The 22,762-nt window shown below is 39.7% G+C and overlaps 1 protein-coding gene across 4 annotated transcripts in view; it reads left to right on the forward strand.

Annotated features, from left to right (window-relative positions):
• The window catches only part of LOC137237861 (mucin-2), a 197,040-nt gene that overhangs the window by 116,749 nt on the left and 57,529 nt on the right, over positions 1-22,762 (forward strand). For all 4 annotated transcript variants that reach the window (XM_067762166.1, XM_067762163.1, XM_067762164.1 and 1 more), the window contains one exon: positions 18,530-19,559. In XM_067762166.1, the coding sequence (XP_067618267.1) occupies positions 18,530-19,559 (1,030 nt within the window). The remainder of the gene's footprint in view (positions 1-18,529; positions 19,560-22,762) is intronic.

Below are 22,762 nucleotides of genomic sequence, written 5' to 3' on the forward strand. Positions count from 1 at the left end.
TTTTGTTTTGACGAGGACATCAACCAGCCGGGCATCTGCACCAATCCCATTCAGGGAGCGGACGTTCCAGGTGCATGCCCTCAATTCATTGTCCTTCAAACGTTTGCCATGGTCGTCAACAATAGAGAGTGTATTTATCCGAGGCTTGTTGTTATATTTCATTGGAGTATAGTTTTACGTGGCGGGTCCCAAGCCCAGCGCACAACCCGCTTAGCGGGGGTGAAAATATTACTTGCACGAGGTCTCCCCCGGCTAGCCCTTAAACCGATTATGTCAGAGTGGCCTATCCAGGTTGTCGCCTTCTACCCAGAGGATACTTGGCCGCAAGCGACCGGCAGTAGTGAGCTGCTTGAACGACATGCAAAAGAATCGCTCTGGCCATTCCCAGGTGAATAGCGGTCAGAAGCTTTTCCCACTTTCGTGGACTTCTACACACGGCTCCATCCTCCCAACTTTTGTATTAGTCCATCGATTTTGTTGAATGAAAGGTTATTTTTGTAATAAAACAGAGCTTAGAGAGAAAAAAAATCGGCAAAAAAATAAAAAGTTTTCGAGATCCTTCCTCGCAAAGCAAAAATTATTTTATATTTTTACAAAAAAAATTGAAAAAATCCGTAATGATTGTTCGTTATCCTTGATTCTGCAGGGCCTAGCAAAAAGTGTTGTATGCACAGTTTATAGCAAATTTTATTACCTTTTAAAAGCTTTAAATCGTTTTGGAATTGCTCAATTCGTTCTTGAGATAAATATCATGAAGTGGACCCAACTTTTTTCTTTTTTTTGAAAAAACGGTAATTCGTAAATATCTCAAAAACTTTACCATAGAATTAAAAATAACCTTGATTTTCGCAATCAGGGGGTGATTTTACATAGGAATTTCATAATGGCGTCTCTGGTGCAGAAAAAAATTGGAATTTGTGATCCAGTGTAATTAGTGTACCTCTTGTACTTTTCTGTGTTTATTCATTAAAAATGCAAACATTATATCACATAACAATTAAGCTGTGCAAATATATAACCAAATCACAAATAAATACTATTTTGAAAACAGCCAAATATTTTCTTTGTGCCTATTTCCTGATATCTAGAAGTTTCTACTTGTTTTTATTCACACACTCCACTAATGTATAAATAACGCCCACAAAACTTATCTTGATTTATTTAATATTTAACAAACGTCTGAAATAGTAATAATTTAAAATGAATTTGGGAAATAATTTCGGGCTCCTGTTGGCCGCGCTTAGCTTCACCTACACGAATGCGGAATTTCGCGGTGGAAGTAGCACTTCCAGCAGTTCTGTGAATACAGAGGATAAATCAGAGGATACATCATATGTTGTGGCTATATATAAAGACAAGAGATATGTTTGCGCTGGATCATTGATCACTTCTGAACTCGTGGTTACAGCTTTAGAATGCCTGGAGAAGGAAGGGAAAATTACCACTGTTAAAGCTGGTGTGAACAGTATATCTCAAAAGGAGCAAGAGCGCAGGGGTGCTTTGTATTTTCATGGAACAGGCACGGAAAACAAGGATGTGTTTATAGGTATAATTAAAGTGTCCACCCCCTTTGATTCTACAGTAGGAACCATACAACTTTGCAGAAATGAATTAAAACCGGGCGAGGAATTGCGATTGTATTCACGACGTAGAAATGTAATCCAGTATACTGTCCAGACTATACCAAAAAGGCGCTTGTTTTCTGGTTATTTCCATGAAGACAGAAGAAAACGAATTTGTGGATTTGTTTTAACAAGTAAAGTAGATTCTGGAGCACCGGGCGTTTTCAAAGGAGATCTTTGTGCTGTGGCAGGATTTTATATCGGCTCTTCGCCACGGTTTTATATAGATTTATCTTTAGGAAGTCCTGCTTTTATTTATATAAAAGGAGTTCTGGAATGTTTTAAAGTGTTGGTATAAATAAAATCAAATCTATATGTAAACATGCTTGATATCCGAAAGTATTCAGCTCTTCAAACTATTGTGGTCACATATAAGACAAAAAACAACTTAATAAAACACAATATACAATTAACAGTTGTAGAAAGCACCGATTATAACCTAAGAAATTCTCAGAACATCAGGACTCACTTTTTTCGAACTGAAAGATGCGCTAGATCTATTAGAAGCTACGGTATAGGATTATTCAATAAATTACCGTTAGAGATAAAAAATATAAATAATATCCTACTATTTAAAAGATATGTAACAAACTTACTACTATCTAACTACAATTTTAGAATATAAACATATATATCACCATATACTTAAAATATTCATGGAACAATCCAAATTATTTGGAAATGAGAAAAATGTATTCGTTATCTTCTCGCACAAAGTTTTATATTTTTGGAGAAAATTTATGTATGTATGTACATAAATATATATATATATATCACAGTTGTTAATAAAGGAAAAAAAATGTTAAAAAGTGTAATTTGTTTACCTTTTCTTGTTGTTGTTGTAGCAGTGCTTCGCCTCATCCAATAGGTGCCACCGATCACAAATTGTCATCAATATCCTCCAACGGTAGTCCAAGGAAACTTGCAGTTTCAACAGGGGTGGACCATAATGAGAGGGGTGTTAGAGGCGTTGGTTCCACATTACAATTAAAGAGATGGTTGGTGTCATGTGGGGACACATTGCAAGCGGGGCATACACTTTGTATGTCGGGGTTGATTCTGGATAGGTAAGAGTTTAACCTGTACAGTATCCAGATCGAAGTTGAGCTACAGTGACTCGCGTTTCCCTGGGGAGTATGCGTTCCTATTCCGCAAGTTTTGGGTACTGTTCTTTGAGTACCGGATTCACCGGGCAATTCCTGACATAAAGGTCCGACGCCTGTTTGTGGAGTTCGTTGAGCACCTGCTTGTGTTTTTTGGCTTCATAAGCCTGAGTTCCCAGGTGCCGTATTTCCTCATAATGCTTACGGAGATGACTCCTTAAGCCCCTGGGCGGTGTTTGCTCATCAATCAGATGTCTGTTGGGATACCCAGGTTTCTGAGTATTCAACAGGAACTGTTTGGTTAGTATCTCATTTCTCTCCCTGATGGGGAGTATTCTCGCCTCATTATGTAGGTGGTGTTATGGGAACATAAGAAGGCAGCCCATGGCGGTTCTGAGAGCAGTATTTTGGCAGGCCTGTAACTTCTTCCAGTGAGTAGTTTTTAGGCTAGGCGACCATATAGGGGACGCGTAGCATGCAAACGGCTGGCCGATTGCTTTGTAAGTGGTAATGAGCGTTTCTTTGTCTTTTCCCCAAGTACTGCCAGCAAGAGATTTGAGAATTTTATTACGGCTCTGGATTTTCGGTACAATTACGACTGCATGCTCACCAAAATGTAGGTCCTGATCAAACGTCAAATCCAAGATTTTGGGGTTTAGGACAGTCGGTAGCGTAGTGCCATCAAGTGGATGTTCAAAATGGTCGAAAATCTGGACATCCAGGTTGTAAATAAGGTCGCTGAGGATTTAGTCGGTGATAATGACAGGTTTCGCGAGGCTTTTCTCCTGTTTTGTCTTTGTTCATCTGTTCGAACATCTGATCATTCGATCAAGTACATTCCTTTGTGTAAGCTGTATTTGTTTATGAAATATGCCAATATGTAAAATATCCACCTGCTATTCTTATGTTTGCCTAATGTTTGAGATTCGTAATTTTGTGTTTTTCTAGTCCTTAGGATGGTTTAGGATTGAAATCGAAAGGTCGACCAATTATATATGGCATACATTTTGTATGTCGGGGTTCATTCTGGATAGGTAAGAGTTTAACCTGTTACAGTATCCAGATCGAAGTCGAGCTAGAGTGACTCGCGTTTCCCTGGGGAGTATGCGTTCCTCTCCGGCAAGTTTTGGGTATTGTTCTTTGAGTACCGGATTCACCGGGCAATTCCTGACATAAAGGTCCGACGCCTGTTTGTGAAGTTCGCTGACGACCTGCTTGTGTTTTTTGGCTTCATAAGCCTGAGTTCTCAGGTGTCGTATTTCCTCATAATGCTTACGGAGATGACTCCTTAAGCCCCTGGGCGGTGTTTGCTCATCAATCAGATGTCTGTTGGGATACCCAGGTTTCTGAGTATTCAACAGGAACTGTTTGGTTAGCATCTCATTTCTCTCCCTGATGGGGAGTATTCTCGCCTCATTATGTAGGTGGTGTTCTGGGAACATAAGAAGGCAGCCCGTGGCGGTTCTGAGAGCAGTATTTTGGCAGGCCTGCAGCTTCTTCCAGTGAGTAGTGTTTAGGCTTGGACCATGTAGAGGACGCGTAGTATGCAATCGGCTGGCCAATTGCTTTGTAAGTGTTAATGAGCGTTTCTTTGTCTTTTCCCAAGTAATGCCAGCAAGAGGTTTGAGGATTTTATTACGGCTCTGGATTTTCGGTACAATTACGACTGCATGTTCACCAAAATTTAGATCCTGATCAAACGTCACACGCAAGATTTCGGGGTTTATGACAGTCGGCAGCGTAGTGCCATCAAGTGGATGTTCAAAATGGTCGATAATCTGGATGGCCATGTTGTAAATAAGGTCGCGGAGGATTTAGTCGGTGATAATGCCAGGTTTCGCGAGGCTTTTCTCCTGTTTTGTCTTTGTTCATTCATCTGTTCGAACATCTGATCAGTCGATCAAGTACATGAGCTACTTTGAGCTTAATTTTCACCGGTTTCTAGAAATCTGATTAATTTGAAACTTTGCATACGTATCAAGGACCGATGACAATGTATTAGTGTGATGGTGTGGTGACATAAGGTCAACGGCCATAAGGTCAATTGGCTTTATTACCACTTTGAATGGCCATAACTTTGATTGAAACTTTGCACACAAATCAAGGCTCGATGACAATGCATTAATATGATGGTGTGTTGACATAAGGTCAACGGCCATAAGTTAATTGGCCTTATTACCACTTTGAATGGCCATAAGTTTGATTGACACCTTGCGCACGTATCAAGGGTCGATGACAATGCATTAATGTGATGGTGTGGTGACATAAGGTCAATTGGCCTTATTACCACTTTGAATGGCCATAAGTTTGATTGAAACTTTGCACACGTATCAATGGTCGATGACAATGCATTAATGTGATGGTGTGGTGACATAAGGTCTACGGCCATAAGGTCAATTGGCCTTATTGCCACTTTGAATGGCCATAAGTTTGATTGAAACTTTGCACACGTATCAAGGGTCCATGACAATGCATTAATGTGATGGTCTGGTGACATAAGGTCAACGGCCATAAGGTCAATTGGCCTTATTACCACTTTGAATGGCCATAAGTTTGATTGAAACTTTGCACACGTATCAAGGCTCGATGACAATGCAATAATGTGATGGTAGGGTGACATAAGGTTAGCGGACATAAGGTCAATTGAACTTATGACCACCCCAAATGGCCATAGATTTGAAACCTTGCACATAATGCGAAAAACGCATTCCTTTATTAATGATAGAAGTGGATGCATGGCACATCTACGAAAGAGCATACTGGAGCCCTTTTTAACACGCTTTTATTAGCTTGGCCTGTATCTATGTAACGGAATCTTTGAGCTTAATTTTCACCGGTTTCTAGAAGCCTGATTAATTTGAAACTTTGCATACGTATCAAGGACCGATGACATTGCATTAATGTGATGGTGTGGTGACATAAGGTCAATTGGCCTTATTACCACTTTGAATGGCCATAAGTTTGATTAAAACTTTGCACACGTATCAATGGTCGATGACAATGCATTAATGTGATGGTGTGGTGACATAAGGTCAACGGCCATAAGGTCAATTGGCCTTATTACCACTTTGAATGGCCATAAGTTTGATTGAAACTTTGCACACGTATCAAGGCTCGATGACAATGCAATAATGTGATGGTGGGATGACATAAGGTTAACGGACATAAGGTCAATTGAACTTATGACCACCCCAAATGGCCATAGATTTGAAACCTTGCACATAATGCGAAAAACGCATTCCTTTATTAATGATAGAAGTGGATGCATGGCACATCTACGAAAGAGCATACTGGAGCCCCTTTTAAGACGCTTTTATTAGCTTCTGTATGTAACGGAATCTTTGAGCTTATTTTCACCGGTTTCTAGAAGCCTGATTAATTTGAAACTTTGCATACATATTAGGGACCGCTGACAATGCATTAGTGTAGTGGTGTGGTGACATAAGGTCGACGGACATAAGTTCAATTGGCCTTATTACCACATTGAATGGCCATACGTTTGGTTGAAATTTTGCACACGTATCAAGGCTCAATGACAATGCATTAATGTGATGGTGCGGTGACATAATGTCAACGGCCATAAGGTCAATTGGCCTTATTACCCCTTTGAATGGCCATAAGTTTGATTGAAACTTTGCACACGTGTCAAAGCTCGATGACAATGCATTAATGTCATGGTGTGGTGACATAAGGTCAATTGGCGTTATTAGCACTTTGAAAGGCCATAAGTTTGATTGAAACTTTGCACACGTATCAAGGCTCGATGACAATGCAATAATGTGATGGTGGGGTGACATAAGGTTAACGGACATAAGGTCAATTGAACTTATGACCACCCCAAATGACCATAGATTTGAAACCTTGCACATAATGCGAAAAACCAATTGTATGCCTTTATTGCCACAACTCCTAAATTGATTTAACATATCTGATGGCAATGAAAGTATACAAAAAATTACCTTGGGGAAAAAGTATTTAGTACTGAATGGAAAAAAAGTGTGCATTCATTTCAAGTTTACATTCATTAAAGATTGGGAATGGTTCCTACATTCACACTCTATATTGAATTATATTTTACCATTCAATAACACACACACTTTAGCTTTGAGTTAAAGTATTTTTATAATATGCAACCAAAAAATCACAAATTTTTAAAATAATGCTGAGAGAATGCACACTCAATTGATTCAATTGTATGATTGTCCACCAAACAAGGATACCATAGTTAAGTATGGGCTCGACAACTGCCCATTCCCCATCGCCATCTCTTAACAGTCCCTGCACTGCATCTCCCTTAGATAGGACTTTCCCCAGTATGGCCGTTTCGCTGGAGCATTCTATGCCCGGCCAAAAAATTTTTCCATGAAATCCTGAGGAGATTTCTATATTCTTCCCAGCACTCCTCGAGGTCCTTTCTACCTTCTCTGCTTTTAGTGTATAAGGGCCCTTGTCCTTAGGACTGTCAGCGCCCTCCGTGGGACGAGATACGTGAAGTACCTTCCAATCCTGTTGGTAATTTCGGGTTTTGACGCTGCACCTGCGTGGTATACAAACCCTAGCCTTTGGTATGTTGTTGTTGGAGCGATAAGGACACTCCCCGAAGGCCTTGGGGAGTGTTATCGATGTCGATGGTCCTTTGCCGGATGCAGATCCGGTACGTCCCGGTAACAAGCACGATAAAGGTACTAGGACGTTCTGCACAATAAACGGAGACGCCCCCACACGTATGGTAGGAAGCTGTCACAGTTCGCCGGATATCTCAATCGTGAGCGCAGAACTCGTAAACTGCGTCAACTGGCAGCCGATGGTAACATTGGCATCCGACCACCTGCCTATACTTCTTTCGTTCGAGCGTACCGCCGACTTCATCGTTACAGAAAAACGCACTTTCATAAACTTTAAAAAAGGAAAGTGGGAGGAATACAAATCTTTTACAGACAACCTCTTTGCTGTCCTCCCTATCCCGACTGATGCCCGCCATTTATGCAGAGGTAGGGCGTTTTGGAAACGGTGACTGAGATACGGTGAAATTCATTCAGCAGTCGAAATGGCGATGTTTTTATAGTATTATCTACAAAGAAATGTTGATGATTGCGATTTAATAAGAATATTTGGTTATGTTCATTGAATGTGTGATAAATTAAGTTGTTACTTTCTTTACTAACTTCAACCAAACTCTATTTCACCAATTATGAGTTGACAAAAAATGAGAACTCTTCTCCTAAAACTCATTGAAATATATACTTATCGCTTTTTATAAGATTAAACGAAATAAAATTGACATCTCTCCAACCTACTAATCCAGGGCGCTAGGCACGATCCCTATTGGATGAATTGCAGCCAGGGGACCGCTTCGGGAAATAATGATGGCCTTATCACAGCAAGGGGCGCTGTTGCAGCAGACGGTTTTTTATCCCCACTTTTAACATTAGACCGCTGAGCCCGCCTTGTTGGACAGGTGGTCGTACGACGAAGATGAACTCAAAAACTTCTAAAGTAAGTAAGGATGAGAAGTAGAAAACGATGGTGTCGCAACCCCGTGAGGAAGAAATCGCTCTCAGTGATGATTCGGACGCGAATAGCGATGATAGTATGCAGTCAGTGCGCTCGGTAGAGGAGCAGTCTACCAGCCTGGACAAATTACTAACGTTAACCCAACCAACGACGAGAGCGATCGCTTGGCATGGGCAGAGCGACAGTGCCCCGAGAGGCAAGAGGCAGGGATCGGCTGAACCTCACAAGCTTTAGAAACCCCAAGGCAACGTACTGGTACAAATTTCAAAAATGTGTATCAGAAAGACTTGGGCAGCCAAAAGAGGTTACCACCGTTGAAGAGTTGGAGGAGTGCAACAACTCTTAAAAGATTCAAAGGGAAAGTCAAGCGACCATAGTGTAGTAAGGAGTTGGTTCTTCTTAGAGGGAAGGTAAAAGAGATTCTTTAGTTGGCAGAAGTTGGGGAAAACGAGGAGCGTTGGACAAATATAGAGATCTGTTGTGGATCTTTAAACGTGAAATCATCAGGGCGAAGAAAGTTTCCTGGAAAAATGTCTTTGCGGACATAGAATGCTCCAGCGAAACGGAGATACTGAGGAAAGTCGTATCAAAGATCGGCGGGGAATGGTCACACAGTAGTGAAGAGTCCTTTGAGGCACTACTTAACACACACTATCCATCAGGAGATGATGTAACAACATCTACACTCATAATACGGAGCGAGAGGTGCCAGGATTGATGACAAATATCAAAATTGAATAGGCAATGAAATCTTTTTCCAAGTTCAAATAGCTGGGTCCAGATGGGATATTCTTCGAGTAGTCCTCATACTGAAAGCGGGAAAAATCAGTCATCTGAACGGCAGGCCCATTAGTTGTATGTGTGTATAAAATCAAATATGAATGAGGAGTTAATCTTTTCAGCAAAATATACTTACACCAAAGGTAAGTCAATCGATATTGCATTGCATGCGGTGGTCATAAATATAGAGAAAGCCTTGGAACACCAGGAATATGCTCTAGGTGTTGTTATGGAGCTTTCAACAATATCTCGAAACGAGTAAACATGGGCAGTCTCAATTAAAGTTCGTCCGGCCTTTATAAAATGGATCGGATCGAAGTTAAGCTGCAAACAGAGGAGCGCCGCAAGGTGGGGTGCTAGGGGCGTCCACAGCATTGGTGACGCTGGTTATCAACCAATTACTTAGGCGGTTCGAAGGAGGACCAGTCAAACTGCATATCAGATGACGTTTCAGTCATAATAAGCGGCAGATGCCTAACAACAATAAGCTCTCTGATTAATCAGGCACTTCGGGATGCACAGGCCTGGACATCTGGCGTCGAGTTAACCAACAACGCCGAAAATGCTGGGTTGCACGTGTGGTCCATCCCCCAAACTCTTACGGCAATTGTCAAATCCATACTTTACTGTGGGATCTTTGTTTGGTGGACAGCCACACAAAAAGGTATGAATACCGAAAAACTTGAGGGGCATGCAGATTATCAATGATTAGCATATCGGGAGCCCCAAATGCTACTCCGACAGTAGTATTGCTTGCCATTCTACACATCACGCCTGCAATGGCCAAAAATATGGCCTTAGCCACTGCAACAAGACTCAAAGCCTCGGGGCAGCTTGAGTGCAGGCCGTATGTACATAGCAGTATAGCCTCATCTAATATCGGGAAAACGGAATATATGGTCCTGTGCCAGAGCTTCCTTTGAAGTTGCGTATCAGATTTACACACGGCGCCTCTTTCTAAGCAACAATTTGACATTTCTAAACCTTTTTTTTATGAATTGTCATGATGAAATGAATATTCAGGTGTTCTCATCCCGTTGACGTTTTCCCTTATCCTGACAAGTTCGGCATGCATAATTTAGAGGGTTGTCTATCATACAGAACTGCCTTTGAGTTCTACTTCGTTCGTAGTAGATTTTACTATACGTTTAGAAATATTATAACTATATAAGCCGTTAATAGAATTGTATAGCCAAAAAGATTAACGTAACTGTGTATTCCCTAAAAGAATATAGACAAAATTTTGAAGAAAACTAATTTATTTGAAGAATTTGTACGAAAAATTAAGCAATCCAAATTTATTACTTTTGAAATACACGTAAATACTGGCATTAAGAGCAGCCGAAAAAGTGAGGTTATGTTGTTGACATCACCTTTATTATTACATCATGTGAATTGTATGAAAAATTATTGTGAAATATAAGACTTGGTATGTAAACTTATAAAAATGTCTATTCAAAAACAACCAAATGTTCCTCAATAAAAAAAATCACAAAAACCAGAATTCGAAAACAGAAGAAAGACAGCTCAAAGAAAGTCGCAATTCAACTGTGTAAATCAAAAATCTGCAAAAAATGAAATTTCACAATTTTTGGCTTTACCAGCAATGATTTTTTTGTCAGTTAGAAACTTATTTGTAGCTAAGTACGAAATTAAGAAAATGTAGTTATGTTTTGCTCTTTCATTGGCAGAGGATTTTAATTTGAATAAGTAAAGGTGTCTAAGTTCGGGTGTAACCTAACATTATATACTCAGCGTGAGCTTCAATTGTTCATATCATTTCAGATAAATTACTTTTCTACATAACACGTGGCACTGCCCGTTTAAAAGAAAAATGTCTCCCCATTTCCTCTTACAGTTATAGCTTATTATTCTAGTCTACGACCCTTTTAAACTTGTTTTATATCTAAGTTGCCGTGGTCTTTAACCGATCCCGTCCTTTTTTACTAGAAATATTTTCTGCAATAAGGAAAATATGTGTACACAATTTCATTACTATACGTACATAAATTTTTCTTCGAGTTATGGCTCCCGAAACATATAAAATTGCTTAGTCATTAAAGAGGCGGTGTCACACCCATTTTCAAATATTTTAGTGTTTTCCAATTTAATGTTATAATTCAATTTAGATAGTAAAATTCTATTGATACAAAGCTCTTTCTTGCTAAGATATATCTTATATTACTCTGTCATAATCTGGTGAAGAAAGATATTTCCCTTGACAAAGTTAGTAAAGTTAACTTCAAACTGGGTGTTTCTGAATGTTCCGTTGACAAGGTGCTTGATCCAGCTATATGGCCTGAATTTGTGAAAATTCGTCCATTCCGTTTTTTTTCAACAAGAAGGCGCATCGCTCCAGCTGCGATAACTAATCCCGTTAATGTAACTAATCCCGCTAGTGTAACTGGTCCCAAGAAGTTGACTGCTCCCAAGAGGTTGAAAATATATTTTCAAAACCTTTCGGGGTTGAGAACTAAATCTAAGCTGCTATTCGCATTGAGCTCAAACTTAGATTATGATATTTTCGTACTCGTTGAAACTTGGCTAAACGAGAGTTTTTACGACAGTGAATACTTTGATAATAATCTCTACAATGTGTTTCGGAAGGATCGTGATTATGCTAAAACTGGTCATAGTTGAGGTGGTAGTGTTTTAATCGCAGTCAAAAGGAAATACCGCTCCTCACTGGTTATCTTAGACAATAATGATACACTCTTGGATCAGCTATGTGTGTCAGTCAAAGGCGTTTCAAATATCACTATTTGTGCTTCATACATACCTCCTTCTAGTGATAATATGCTTGATAGAGCACATGTAGATAATATTCGGGAGCTTCCATTTAATCTTCATGATCATGACAGTATCTGTGTTCTTGGTGACTTCTATCTGGGAAATATTGATTGGTCCTATATTGATGGTTTTAATCAGCGTTTTACTAATAATTTCAACAGCATATCCGAAATTTATTTGATATATAATCTAATGAGTTGCGATCTTACTCAGATAAATAGCTTTTCTAAACAGATATCTCGTATCTTAGACTTAATTTTTGTTAATCATAACGTAAATTATACAATATCTGAGTGCCTTGATCCTCTTTCCACTCCTGGTATTCACCATGAACCGTTAATTCTAAAGATAGGATTCTATGAGTTTAGTTCTATTTGTGCCGTTGATGAATCTATCAGTTATCGCTTCAGAAATATGGATGCTTATATGGTAAATTTTGCCATTGACTGGATTACATTATTTTCCGATGTTGAAGTCTCCAACTGTTATGAAATTTTTAAGCATAAGATTAAGGAAATTTGCAAAGCACAAGAATCGTAGTTCCTAATCTAGGCAAAAGGCTAAAGCAAATTTCAAGCAAATTGAACTATGAACAGAACTTGTTCGAATATATCGGTCCCTTGCCCGAAGTGTCGTGAATACGAATCTAGGCAAAGGTCTACCTATATACTAAATTGCAGGCAAATCGAACAGTGAATAGAAATCGTTCGAATGGATCGGTCTCTGGTCCACTTCTTTGAAAGAATTATTCTCTCCGCAAGAATCAACCTCGTGCTTCAAGGAATATTCTAAAAAAAGAAATAGTTGAATCGGTCCACCGTTCTCGAGTTTTGCGCTTTGCAGCGACTCGTTTTTGTATAATGGACTAACAGACCCCCGGCAGACTTTGTTCTACCCTTTTTGATCTATCTGCATAACTTTTAGGAAGTTTCTCTTTCTCAGTTTCTTTTCTTTCTTTCCTTTCCTCTTCTTTACTTCCCGTTCTTTTCTTTCCTGTCAGAAAATCTCACTGACCACCAGTGTTGCCAGGTGATGCAAAAAAAAAGGCTAAATCTAGCCTCGAAAAGGCTAACCTGGCAACACTGCTGACCACCGATGCAACTATTTTGATAAATGTACGCGATGTACACTCGGAGTGCTTGCCGAACAATGCTGAGGGGCGACATACATATAGTATACAGCATACATAAGTACAAAGTAGAGAGCGCAGTGAGCGTAAAATTCTCTTTGAAATTTGCTCATGTATTGACTATTGATCGCTGTTGGAATGACCAGTGAGATCAGTTGTGTTAACAAAAAAATCAGTTAGATTGATTAGGAATCTATCAATTTTACAGAATTTTGTTAACTTAAGAGCGACAATTTCTGTTCTGTTGAAATGACTAAACTAATTTGTTCGCTTGACAAAGAAGTCGTTCGAATTAACCATATTATTATTATTATTATTATTCCATACTCTATTAGGAGCTTAAGGATTCAACAAAAGTTTTCGTGCTATTTGCCTTAATTCGTTAAACGATTTGACAGTTTCCAGAAGAACCGTTCTCCTCAAAGTCATCTTTGGTCGGCCCCTGCATCGTGTCCCTTGAGGATTCCAGGTCCAGGCAGCATGTGCAACGTCATCGTATGGCTTTCGTAATGTGTGGCCTATCCAGCCATATTTACGCTTCCGTATTTCAATATGTACACTGGTTTGGTTGGTCAGCCTCCATAACTCTTCGTTCGATATCGTTCTAGGCCACGATATCTGCATTATATTTCTCAAGCAGCGGTTAATGAACGATTGTAGCTTGGCTTTGTTTCAGTTCGAAGGTTGTTAGCGCGCCATACACCACGAAGTCTGGCAAAAGCTCCCCGGGCTTTTTGGATTCGAGCGTGTATATCTCTTTTTGCACCACCATATACGGCAAGAATACTTCCGAAGTATGTAAAGCTTTCGGTATCTGCAACATTTCGGCCATCAATTGTGAAATTTGCTGAGTTGTTACCTTTAATACGCATAGATTCGGTTTTTCTTATATTTATTTTCAACCCAAACTTTGACGACTGGTGATGCAGGTGGTCGAGTTTTGTCTGCATGTGCTGGTGTGTGTGTGATAGCAGGACAATGTCATCTGCGTAATCCAAATCCTCAAGACTGGAGTTAAGTCTCCAGTTTATGCCCCTATTTTGCGAGTCGAATATTTCAAGCACCCAGTTCAAGACCACAATAAACAACAGTGGTGATTATATACACCCCTGCTTGACACCTGTAGTCCATTCAAATGCATTGCTTAGTTTCCCATTATGCAACACTCTGCATTTTGAATTTTCATAGCTTTTCCTTATAATGCTAATGATTTTTTAGGAACTCCAATTCTCTGCAAGGAAAGCCAGATGCAGTCCCTTTTAATAGAATCAAAAGCCTTCTCATAGTCTACGAAAATTGCATACAACCTGCTGTTGTACTCAATGCATTGTTCTATGATAGCTCGCATAGTGTTAATGTTGTCAATATAGGAGTGATTAGGACGAAAACCAGACTGTTGCTTTCGTAGACGTTCGTTTAGAGGTTGAACAATGCGCTCCAAAATAATCTTGTTGAAGACTTTGCTCACCACAGGGGCAAGCACAATGCCTCTCCAATTGTTGCAGTCAGTTAAATCGCCTTTCTTTGGTATTTTTACTATGATGGACTCTTTCCATTCTGGCGGTATCTGTTCTGAGTTCCAGATGGCTGCAAATAGGGGATAAATCATATCGGTTGTACTGTCAACATCAGCTTTCAGGAATTCCGCTGGGATATCGTCAATTCCAGCTGATTTGCTATTTTTCAACGAACGAATGGCCGCGGCGATTTCTTCCTTACTTGGTGGTTGTGTGCATATATTACGCAGTGGTCTCGTTTGCTTTGACTAATGCTGGGCATATCGGGATTGTGAGATATTACATTAAATGTTTTATCGAAGTGGTCTTGCCATATTTTGAGTTCCTCTTCATCCATAGTAAACATGTTCCCGTCGCGATCCCTCACGGGCCTGCTTTAGATTTATCGTTGCAAAGCTTCCGAGTGATATCAAAAACTTCTTTCAAGTTTCCTTTAGATGCAGCAACCTCAGCCTCACGAGCTAATCTTTCATAATATGCTCTCTTATCTGCTCAGCATTAGGCCACTTCTCACGTTTGGTTGGCTTAATAATTTTTCCTTTTTTGACCTTCGTGCTTCAACTAATTACCAAAACGCCACACTTAGCCACTCCCTATTATTTCTTGTTGATACACCGAGTATTTCGTTGGCTGATTCAAGCATAGATGATTTTATAATGTCCCATAGATCGCTTACTTGTGTTTCACTAACTGTTCTGTAGCCGTTCTCATATTTTGTGCGCATTGAACGAACAAAGTTTGATTTCGTGTTGTCTTCTTGCAGCCTGTTAATTTGAAATTTTTTCCTTCCAGTAGTGTTGTTGCGTACAACTTTTGAGAGCTGCAGCCGCATTTCGGCTATTACAAGATAGTGGTCGGAGCCTATTTCTGCGCTTCATTTGCTCCTAACATCCAGTAAAGATTGGATCCATCTTTTACTGACACATATATGGTCGATTTGAAAATGTGGGTTTGCAACGCTGGGTTGGGTGCTGTCCATGTCATTTTAAGTGACTCTTTGAGAATAAAAATTTATCCACCAATCATGAGACCATGGCTGGAACACGTTTCTATTAAAAGTTCTCCATTTTCGTTCCTCTGTCCCATTCCATGTTTTCCAATGACGTTCTCCAATCCTGCGTTGTCGCTACCTACTCGGGCATTAAAGTTGCCCATCAACATCACCAAATCATTCCGGTTTATACGTGGTGGCGTTCTATCAAGCATGCTAGAAAACTGCTCCTTGAATTCAAGTTCACTCTCCTCCGTTGGAGCATAGCATTGGACGATTGTTATCTTCCGATGTTTAGCATTTAAACGAGCGGTAATAATTCTATCGGAGATTGCATGCCATTCTAGCAAGGAGGTTTTGATTTTCCGGCTGAAGTATATGCCAACGCCATTGATATGCGGGTCGTTTGAGTTGGGCATACCTGAGTACATTATTAAATCGCCGTCTGCGGTTCGTTTTTCGCCTAAAGTATTCCATCTCATTTCGCTTATTACCAAAACCTCAATGCGTAGCCTTTTGCATTCCGATGTCAGTTGTGTCAGTTTTCCTGATTGGTTGAGTGTTCGTACGTTCCACTGAGCAAATCGAGTCCTTTTACGTAAGCCAATGTTGGTCATCAAATAGTCCGTCCGATTTGTTTCTCTTGTTGAATTATTGATGTTTGAGTGTTTAGGAAATCATAGGGTACCAACCTAAAACTTCCATAGTTTGGTGGCAGGGCTGCTGCCTTAGAGCTGATTTTGTGCAGATATGGCCTCCAAACATGCCAGATCACGCCAGATAGCTATAGTTATTTCCTACTATGAGCTAGTTGTTGACATGGCTATCCCGCCATGGACTCGGTCGTCAGAGCCTCTTTTGTGGAAACAGGGTGTACCACGAGAAGGACGAGGTTGACATTTGAGTCGGAGAGCCTGTTTGAGACGCGTCACGACCCCTTACAACCCCATAATTCGATCAATTTCACCGAATCTTCATTAAGTCAAGAACAACAGAACCGATTTGTTGACTTTACTAACACCAATTCTTTCAGTGTACGAAAGAGCTAAAGCATTTAAAGAATATTTGTAGTAGAACGCATTTGTTCATTTTACTATCACCAATTCTTTCAGTGTACGAAAGAGCTAAAGCATTTAAAGAATATTTATAGTAAGTTTTGTAGAAAATTCAAAATATCGAAAAATATCTTGCAATTTGAAAAATATAAATGTTGCCTTGCTGATTTTAAAACTCTTATATAAAAACTCTTATAAAAATATATCAAACATTCCTACCTCGATGTATTATAATGAGAAGCACTCTTATTCGGCTATACACTCTGCTAATCTTGTTGCTGACTTTTTTAGTGCAAACTTTGTTAGTAATGAAATGGATGAGGAGCTTTCCCCAGTTATTTCTAATTCGTGTTTATCTTTTGGCTCTCTATCATTATCGGAGGAAGATATCAGTAATGGTATTTTAAGTCTCAAATCATCCTCTCAGTCTGATATGCATCGCCTTTGCCCCATTCTCTTTAAGAACTGCTCTGCTCTAATCAAGCCTTTACTGTGGATTTTTAACTTATCTCTCTCATCTGGAATATTTATAACTGATTGTAAAAGTGCTAACATAAGCCTATTTACAAAAATGGTAATAAAAATGATATTTCGAACAACAGACCAATTGCCAAACTCTCAACAATCGCTAAATTGTTTGAAAGTATTGTAGGAGATAAAATTAGTTTTAGTATAGAAAAACTTATTTTTTCCGAACCAGCATGGTTTCGTAAAAAGGTAGATCAACTCTATCTAAACTTGCTATTTTTACAGAAGGTTGCATCGAGAGTTTTGTTGGTGGGTTTCAAATTGATGCAGTGTATACTGATTTTTCCAAGGCATTTTATAGGGTCTCGCATAAAATTTTACTAAAAAAGTTAGCATTAATGGGTTTTCATTCCATATTTCTCGAATGGATCAGATCGTATCTAAGTGGAAGGTACTGTAGAGTTCAGCTAGATAATGTAATATCACGGGAATTTCATGCAAGCTCAGGAGTTCCTCAAGGTAGCATCCTAGGGCCGCTTTTATTTATAATTTTTATAAATGATATAAGTTCGTGTTTTTATCAGCAAATTTTTTGCTTTATGCTGATGATCTCAAAATTTATTAGGTTGTTTCGAGAACTGAGGACTCTATGATAAATGTTTTCAGATGGTCTATTCAAGGAAGTTGATTACAGTGAATTCAACCTACTCGATTGCTGGTAATCAACTGAAATCGGTCGATCATGTTAAAGACCTAGGAGTGTATTTTGACTCTAAACTCACATTCAGTGTTCATATTTATTTCATTGTTGCTAACTCATACTCTATGCTGGGCTTTGTACGCCGCAATAGCTCCGATTTTTCCGATCCGTACACTCTTAAGTCTAGCCTTTGTTAGGTCCCGTCTTGAATATGCTGCGATTATTTGGCGACCTTTTCGTAGTACCCACATAAATAGAATTGAGCGTCTGCAAAAGAAATTTATTAAGTCTGCGCTAAGATTTCTCAACTTCAGCGAACATATGCCATCCTATAAGTCACGTTGTTTGCTTTTAAACTTAGATCTATTAGTGGATAGGAGATTACTTTTATCTTGCTCTTTCATTCTGAACGTCCTTACTGGCGTGATAGATTGTCCTGATATTCTTCGGAAAATACCGTTCAATATTCCTTTTAGAAATTTGAGGCGTTCTGATTTATTTTACTTGACCGCTGCAAGATCGAATTATGCTATGAAGGAACCAATTGGGCGAGCCCTTATGGAAATTAATCATATTAACCAAATGATTGATTTGGATCTTTCACTTCCGGGTTCAGTATTAAGAAATGTTGTATTAAACTACATTAAACAATTTTCTGCTATTTAATTGTATAAGTATTTATTGTTACTAGTATATGCGTAGTCAGTAAGAAACTTTTGTTCATTGACGAAATTAAACAAATAAATAAATAAACATTAACAGGATTAAAACGGTCGTTAGTGTTGTCTAACTCAGGCTTTAACTAAACTTAATAAAATAATATAATTTGAGATTTTCTTAAATTCATTTTTCTTCCAAAGGCTTCACACACCCCGTTCATTATCCGCTGGTGCTGCTGATTCCGCACGCAGAAAAATTACTAAACCCACGAACACCAATCATGTTTTAGCCAATATGACGAATGATAACATAACGGCGTTTGAAATCGGCACAGATACTCAATGTCAACCATGGCAAAATGTTTCCCAGACTTCAACAATCAGTGATACAATAGAAGAGCAGCTAGATATTGATAAAATGAACATCACCATAATTCAAGTATCCACCAGTGATCCAAATGAGCAGGAAAGCGAAACGAACCCGAATAAAAAATCCTCCACGTCTTCGTCGTCATCCAGTAAACTTGTTATGGGTGATATTTTCAAATTCCCCGATAATATATCCCAAAGCGAGTATAAAAGTAATGTACAAATAATTCCGTCCACAAAAACAAATAGTAATACAATACAAGTACTTGATACAAAAGCGAATAAAGCAACAACAATAGCAAAAACACAATATACAACACCAGTGAAAAGTTTAGTTGCAACAACAACAACAACTACGTCAGCTACAACCGCGCATTCAACGGCCGATGAACTTAAAATAACAACAGTGCATGTAACGGGAAATACAACAACAACAGCGGTTACGCCGGCAGCAATTGCGCCAACAACAACAGGCGTCAACACACTCCCCAGCGCCAGTGCATCGTCGCTTTATGGCACTTGCTACACACCAACGCCATCATCCAGCTCGACTGTGCGGCCGATAGCAACAAATATGAGCATCGTCAATGGTGGTGGAACTCCAAAAATGATGAAGAAAATTATTTTATCAGCTAATAGCACAGGCATAACAAATATAACGGTAAATAATGCTAGTCATACTTGCACGAGTGATACAACCGTTAAGCATAATATTGGATCGGTACACTATGAAAAGGTTTTTCTGTCGACCAGTGCACCACCTTCGAACTTTGACATAAGTGTAAGCACAGGAATGAATGCAGTGCCTCCAATTTCACCAAATTTGATTAACAATTCACCAATTTCAAAACGTAAAACTGAGGTAATTTACTTGTATTTCAATCAGGAATCGTAGTAGTTATACGTTTTATTATAAAAATCGTTTTTTAATGATATATTTTTTAGTTTGGTTTTTGGGTAATTTTCAGAAATCTTATCAATTTTTTTCTAAGTTGATTAAAATTCATAATTACAATTTCTTAACCTGTTTTTCAAACCATAATGCAATAGTTCAGATAGGCAGGTGTACAACAACAAAAGTTCGAGGCCTTCATAATCGGGTAATGAATTTTTACATAGTAGGGAGGGAAAATTGTTGGTACTTTTTTGCTACTTTTTTACTACTTTAGTAATGAAATATACGCCCCCTTTGCAGGAAAAGCTAAATTCGATATGTCTGTGGATAGGAAAAGGGAAATTTATAGAAAAGAAAGAAGGAAACACGAAGTAAGAATAAAAAAAGGAAAATATAAAAAGAAGTAAATTAAATTAAATTTATTTATTATTACGGCTGTTTAGACCTAAAACTTAAATCACTAAATACAATTAATTATTAAAATTACTTAGTTCTATTGAATATGCTGTCGGAATGCCATGTGATTCCGATCAGCATATTTATTAGCATGACAAACGGGCGAGCATGGGAGTCACTCTTTTAGGCGAGGTTGGAAAGGACGCGTTTCCAATCCTCCAGTGCTCCCAGCATAAGGCAACACAATTTTGAACATATATTTTCATTTACGACGCTGTGTGAATGCAAGAAGATTCCGATCAGCACAGCTCAACATGTAATTGGAGGTTGAAAAGGACGTGTTTCCAATCCCCCCTGTTCCAACTTTTGTTTGGCCTTATTTTATTTTATTATTATTGGAATCTCAAAGTGATGAGTAATGTTTATTGGAAGGTTGGAAAGGACGTGTTTCCAATCCTGTCCCGAATTACACTGAAAGCACGTTGTACCCCATAAATTGAAGGGGAGGGTGAAGGGAAACGGGGAGCTAAAGGGAACAGTCAGAATAAAAGTATGAATGCAGTGGAAGATTTACAGAAGAATTAAAGGGAAGGAAAGATTGGGGAGGATCGATTAAGGTCAACTGGAAAGACGGAGAGTGATGAGAAAACAAGAGTAAGAGGGAACAGTAAGAAAACTTCATAGCACCACCACTGCGCTAAATGCCACTAGCACCCAGATAAATTACGGTTTAAATAAAAACCCCCACCATCGAACAGTACTCGTTGCGCTAGACCTATCAAAAGCTTTTGATACGGTCAACCATGGCACGTTACTGCAAGACCTGGAAGGGTCTACCCTTCCCCCATGTCTTAAAAGGTGGACCGCAAATTATCTGGGTGGTCGGCAGGCATCGGTGCAATTTAGAAGCGAAACATCTAGACCAAAAAGTATTAAACAAGGGGTGCCACAGGGTGGTGTCCTATCCCCACTTTTGTTTAACTTCTACATATCAATTCTACCTTCGCCACCAGAAGGAGTTACTATCGTTTCCTACGCCGATGACTGCAAAATAATGACTACAGGCCCACAGATCGATGAGCTTTGCAACAGAATAAACGGCTACCTCCTCCCTGATCTCTCCAGTTTTTTCGCCTCGCGAAACCTGGCATTATCACCGACTAAATCCTCCGTGACCTTATTTACAACATGGACGTCCCAAATGTCGACCATTTTTAACATCCACGTCGATGGCACTACGCTACCGACTGTCCTACACCCCAAAATCTTGGGTGTAACGTTTGATCAGAATCTACATTTTGGTGAGCATGCAGCCGCAATTGTACCGAAAATCCAGAGCCGTAATAAAATCCTCAAATCACTTGCTGGCAGTACTTGGGGAAAAGACAAAGAAACGCTCATTGCCACTTACAAAGCAATTGGCCAGCCGATTGCATGCTACGCGTCCCCTATATTGTCGCCAAGGCTAAAAACTACTCACTGGAAGAAGCTACAGGCCTGCCAAAATACTGCCCTCAGAACCGCGAGGGCTGTGTGCCACTGTGTTTTAATTCGCTGGACTATGTTGATGCATGCGTAAAGCTCGTACAGCTCAGTATTAAATCTTCTTTGGTACTCGCTGTCTCCAACGCGTAGAGGTCCGTAAATCTTTCGAAGAACTTTTCTCTTGAATACTCCCAGACCCGCTTCATCTGATGTTGTTGTTGTAGCAGTGCTCCGCCCCATCCAATAGGTGTGACCGATCACAAATTTTTATCAATATCATCTAACGGGAGTCCAAGGAAATTTGCTGTTTCAACAGGGGTGGACCGTAATGAGAGGGGTGATAGAGGCGTTGGTTCCACATTGCAATAGAAGTGATCGTTGGTGTGATGTGAGGACACATTGCAAGCAGGGCATACATATTGTATGTCGGGGTTGATTCTGTATAGGTAAGAGTTTAACCTGTTACAGTATCCAGATCGAAGTTGAGCTAGAGTGACTCGCGTTTCCCTAGGGAGTTGTATGCGTTCCTCTTCTGCAAGTTTAGGGTATTGTTCTTTTAGTACAGGATTCACCGGGCAGGTCCGACGCCTGTTTGTGGAGTTCACTGAGGACTTGTGTTTTTTGGCTTCATACGGCTGTGTCCTCAGGTGCCGTATTTCCTCATAATGCTTACGGAGATGACTCCTTAAGCCCCTGGGCGGTGTTGGCTCATCAAACAGTTAGTTGTCTGTTGGGATGCCCAGGTTTCTGGGTATTCAACAGGAACTCTTTGGTTAGCATTTCATTTCTCTCCCTAATGGGGAGTATTCTCGCCTCATTATGTAGATGGTGTTCTGAGGACATAAGAAAAACCCGTGTAGCTTCTTCCAGTGAGTAGTCTTTAGGCTTGGCGACCATATCGGGGACGCGTAGCATGCAATCGGCTGGCCAATTGCTTTGTAAGTGGTAATGAGCGTTTCTTTATCTTTTCCCCAAGTACTGCCAGCAAGAGATTTGAGGATTTTATTACGGCTCTGGATTTTCGGTATAATTACGGCTGCATGTAGATCCTGATCGAACCAAAATGTAGATCCTGATCGAACGTCACACCCACGATTTTGGCGTATAAGACAGTCGGTAGCGTAGTGCCATTGACGTGGATGTTCAAAATGGTCGACATTTGGGACGTCCATGTTGTAAATAAGGTCGCCGATGATTTAGTCGGTGATAGTGCCAGGTTTCGCGAGGCGAAAAAACGGGAGAGATCAGGGAGGTAGCCCTTTATTCTGGTACAAAGCTCATCGATCTGC

Source organism: Eurosta solidaginis, chromosome 1, assembly GCF_040869045.1.
Source record: "Eurosta solidaginis isolate ZX-2024a chromosome 1, ASM4086904v1, whole genome shotgun sequence".
NCBI classification, from domain to species: Eukaryota; Metazoa; Arthropoda; class Insecta; order Diptera; family Tephritidae; genus Eurosta; species Eurosta solidaginis.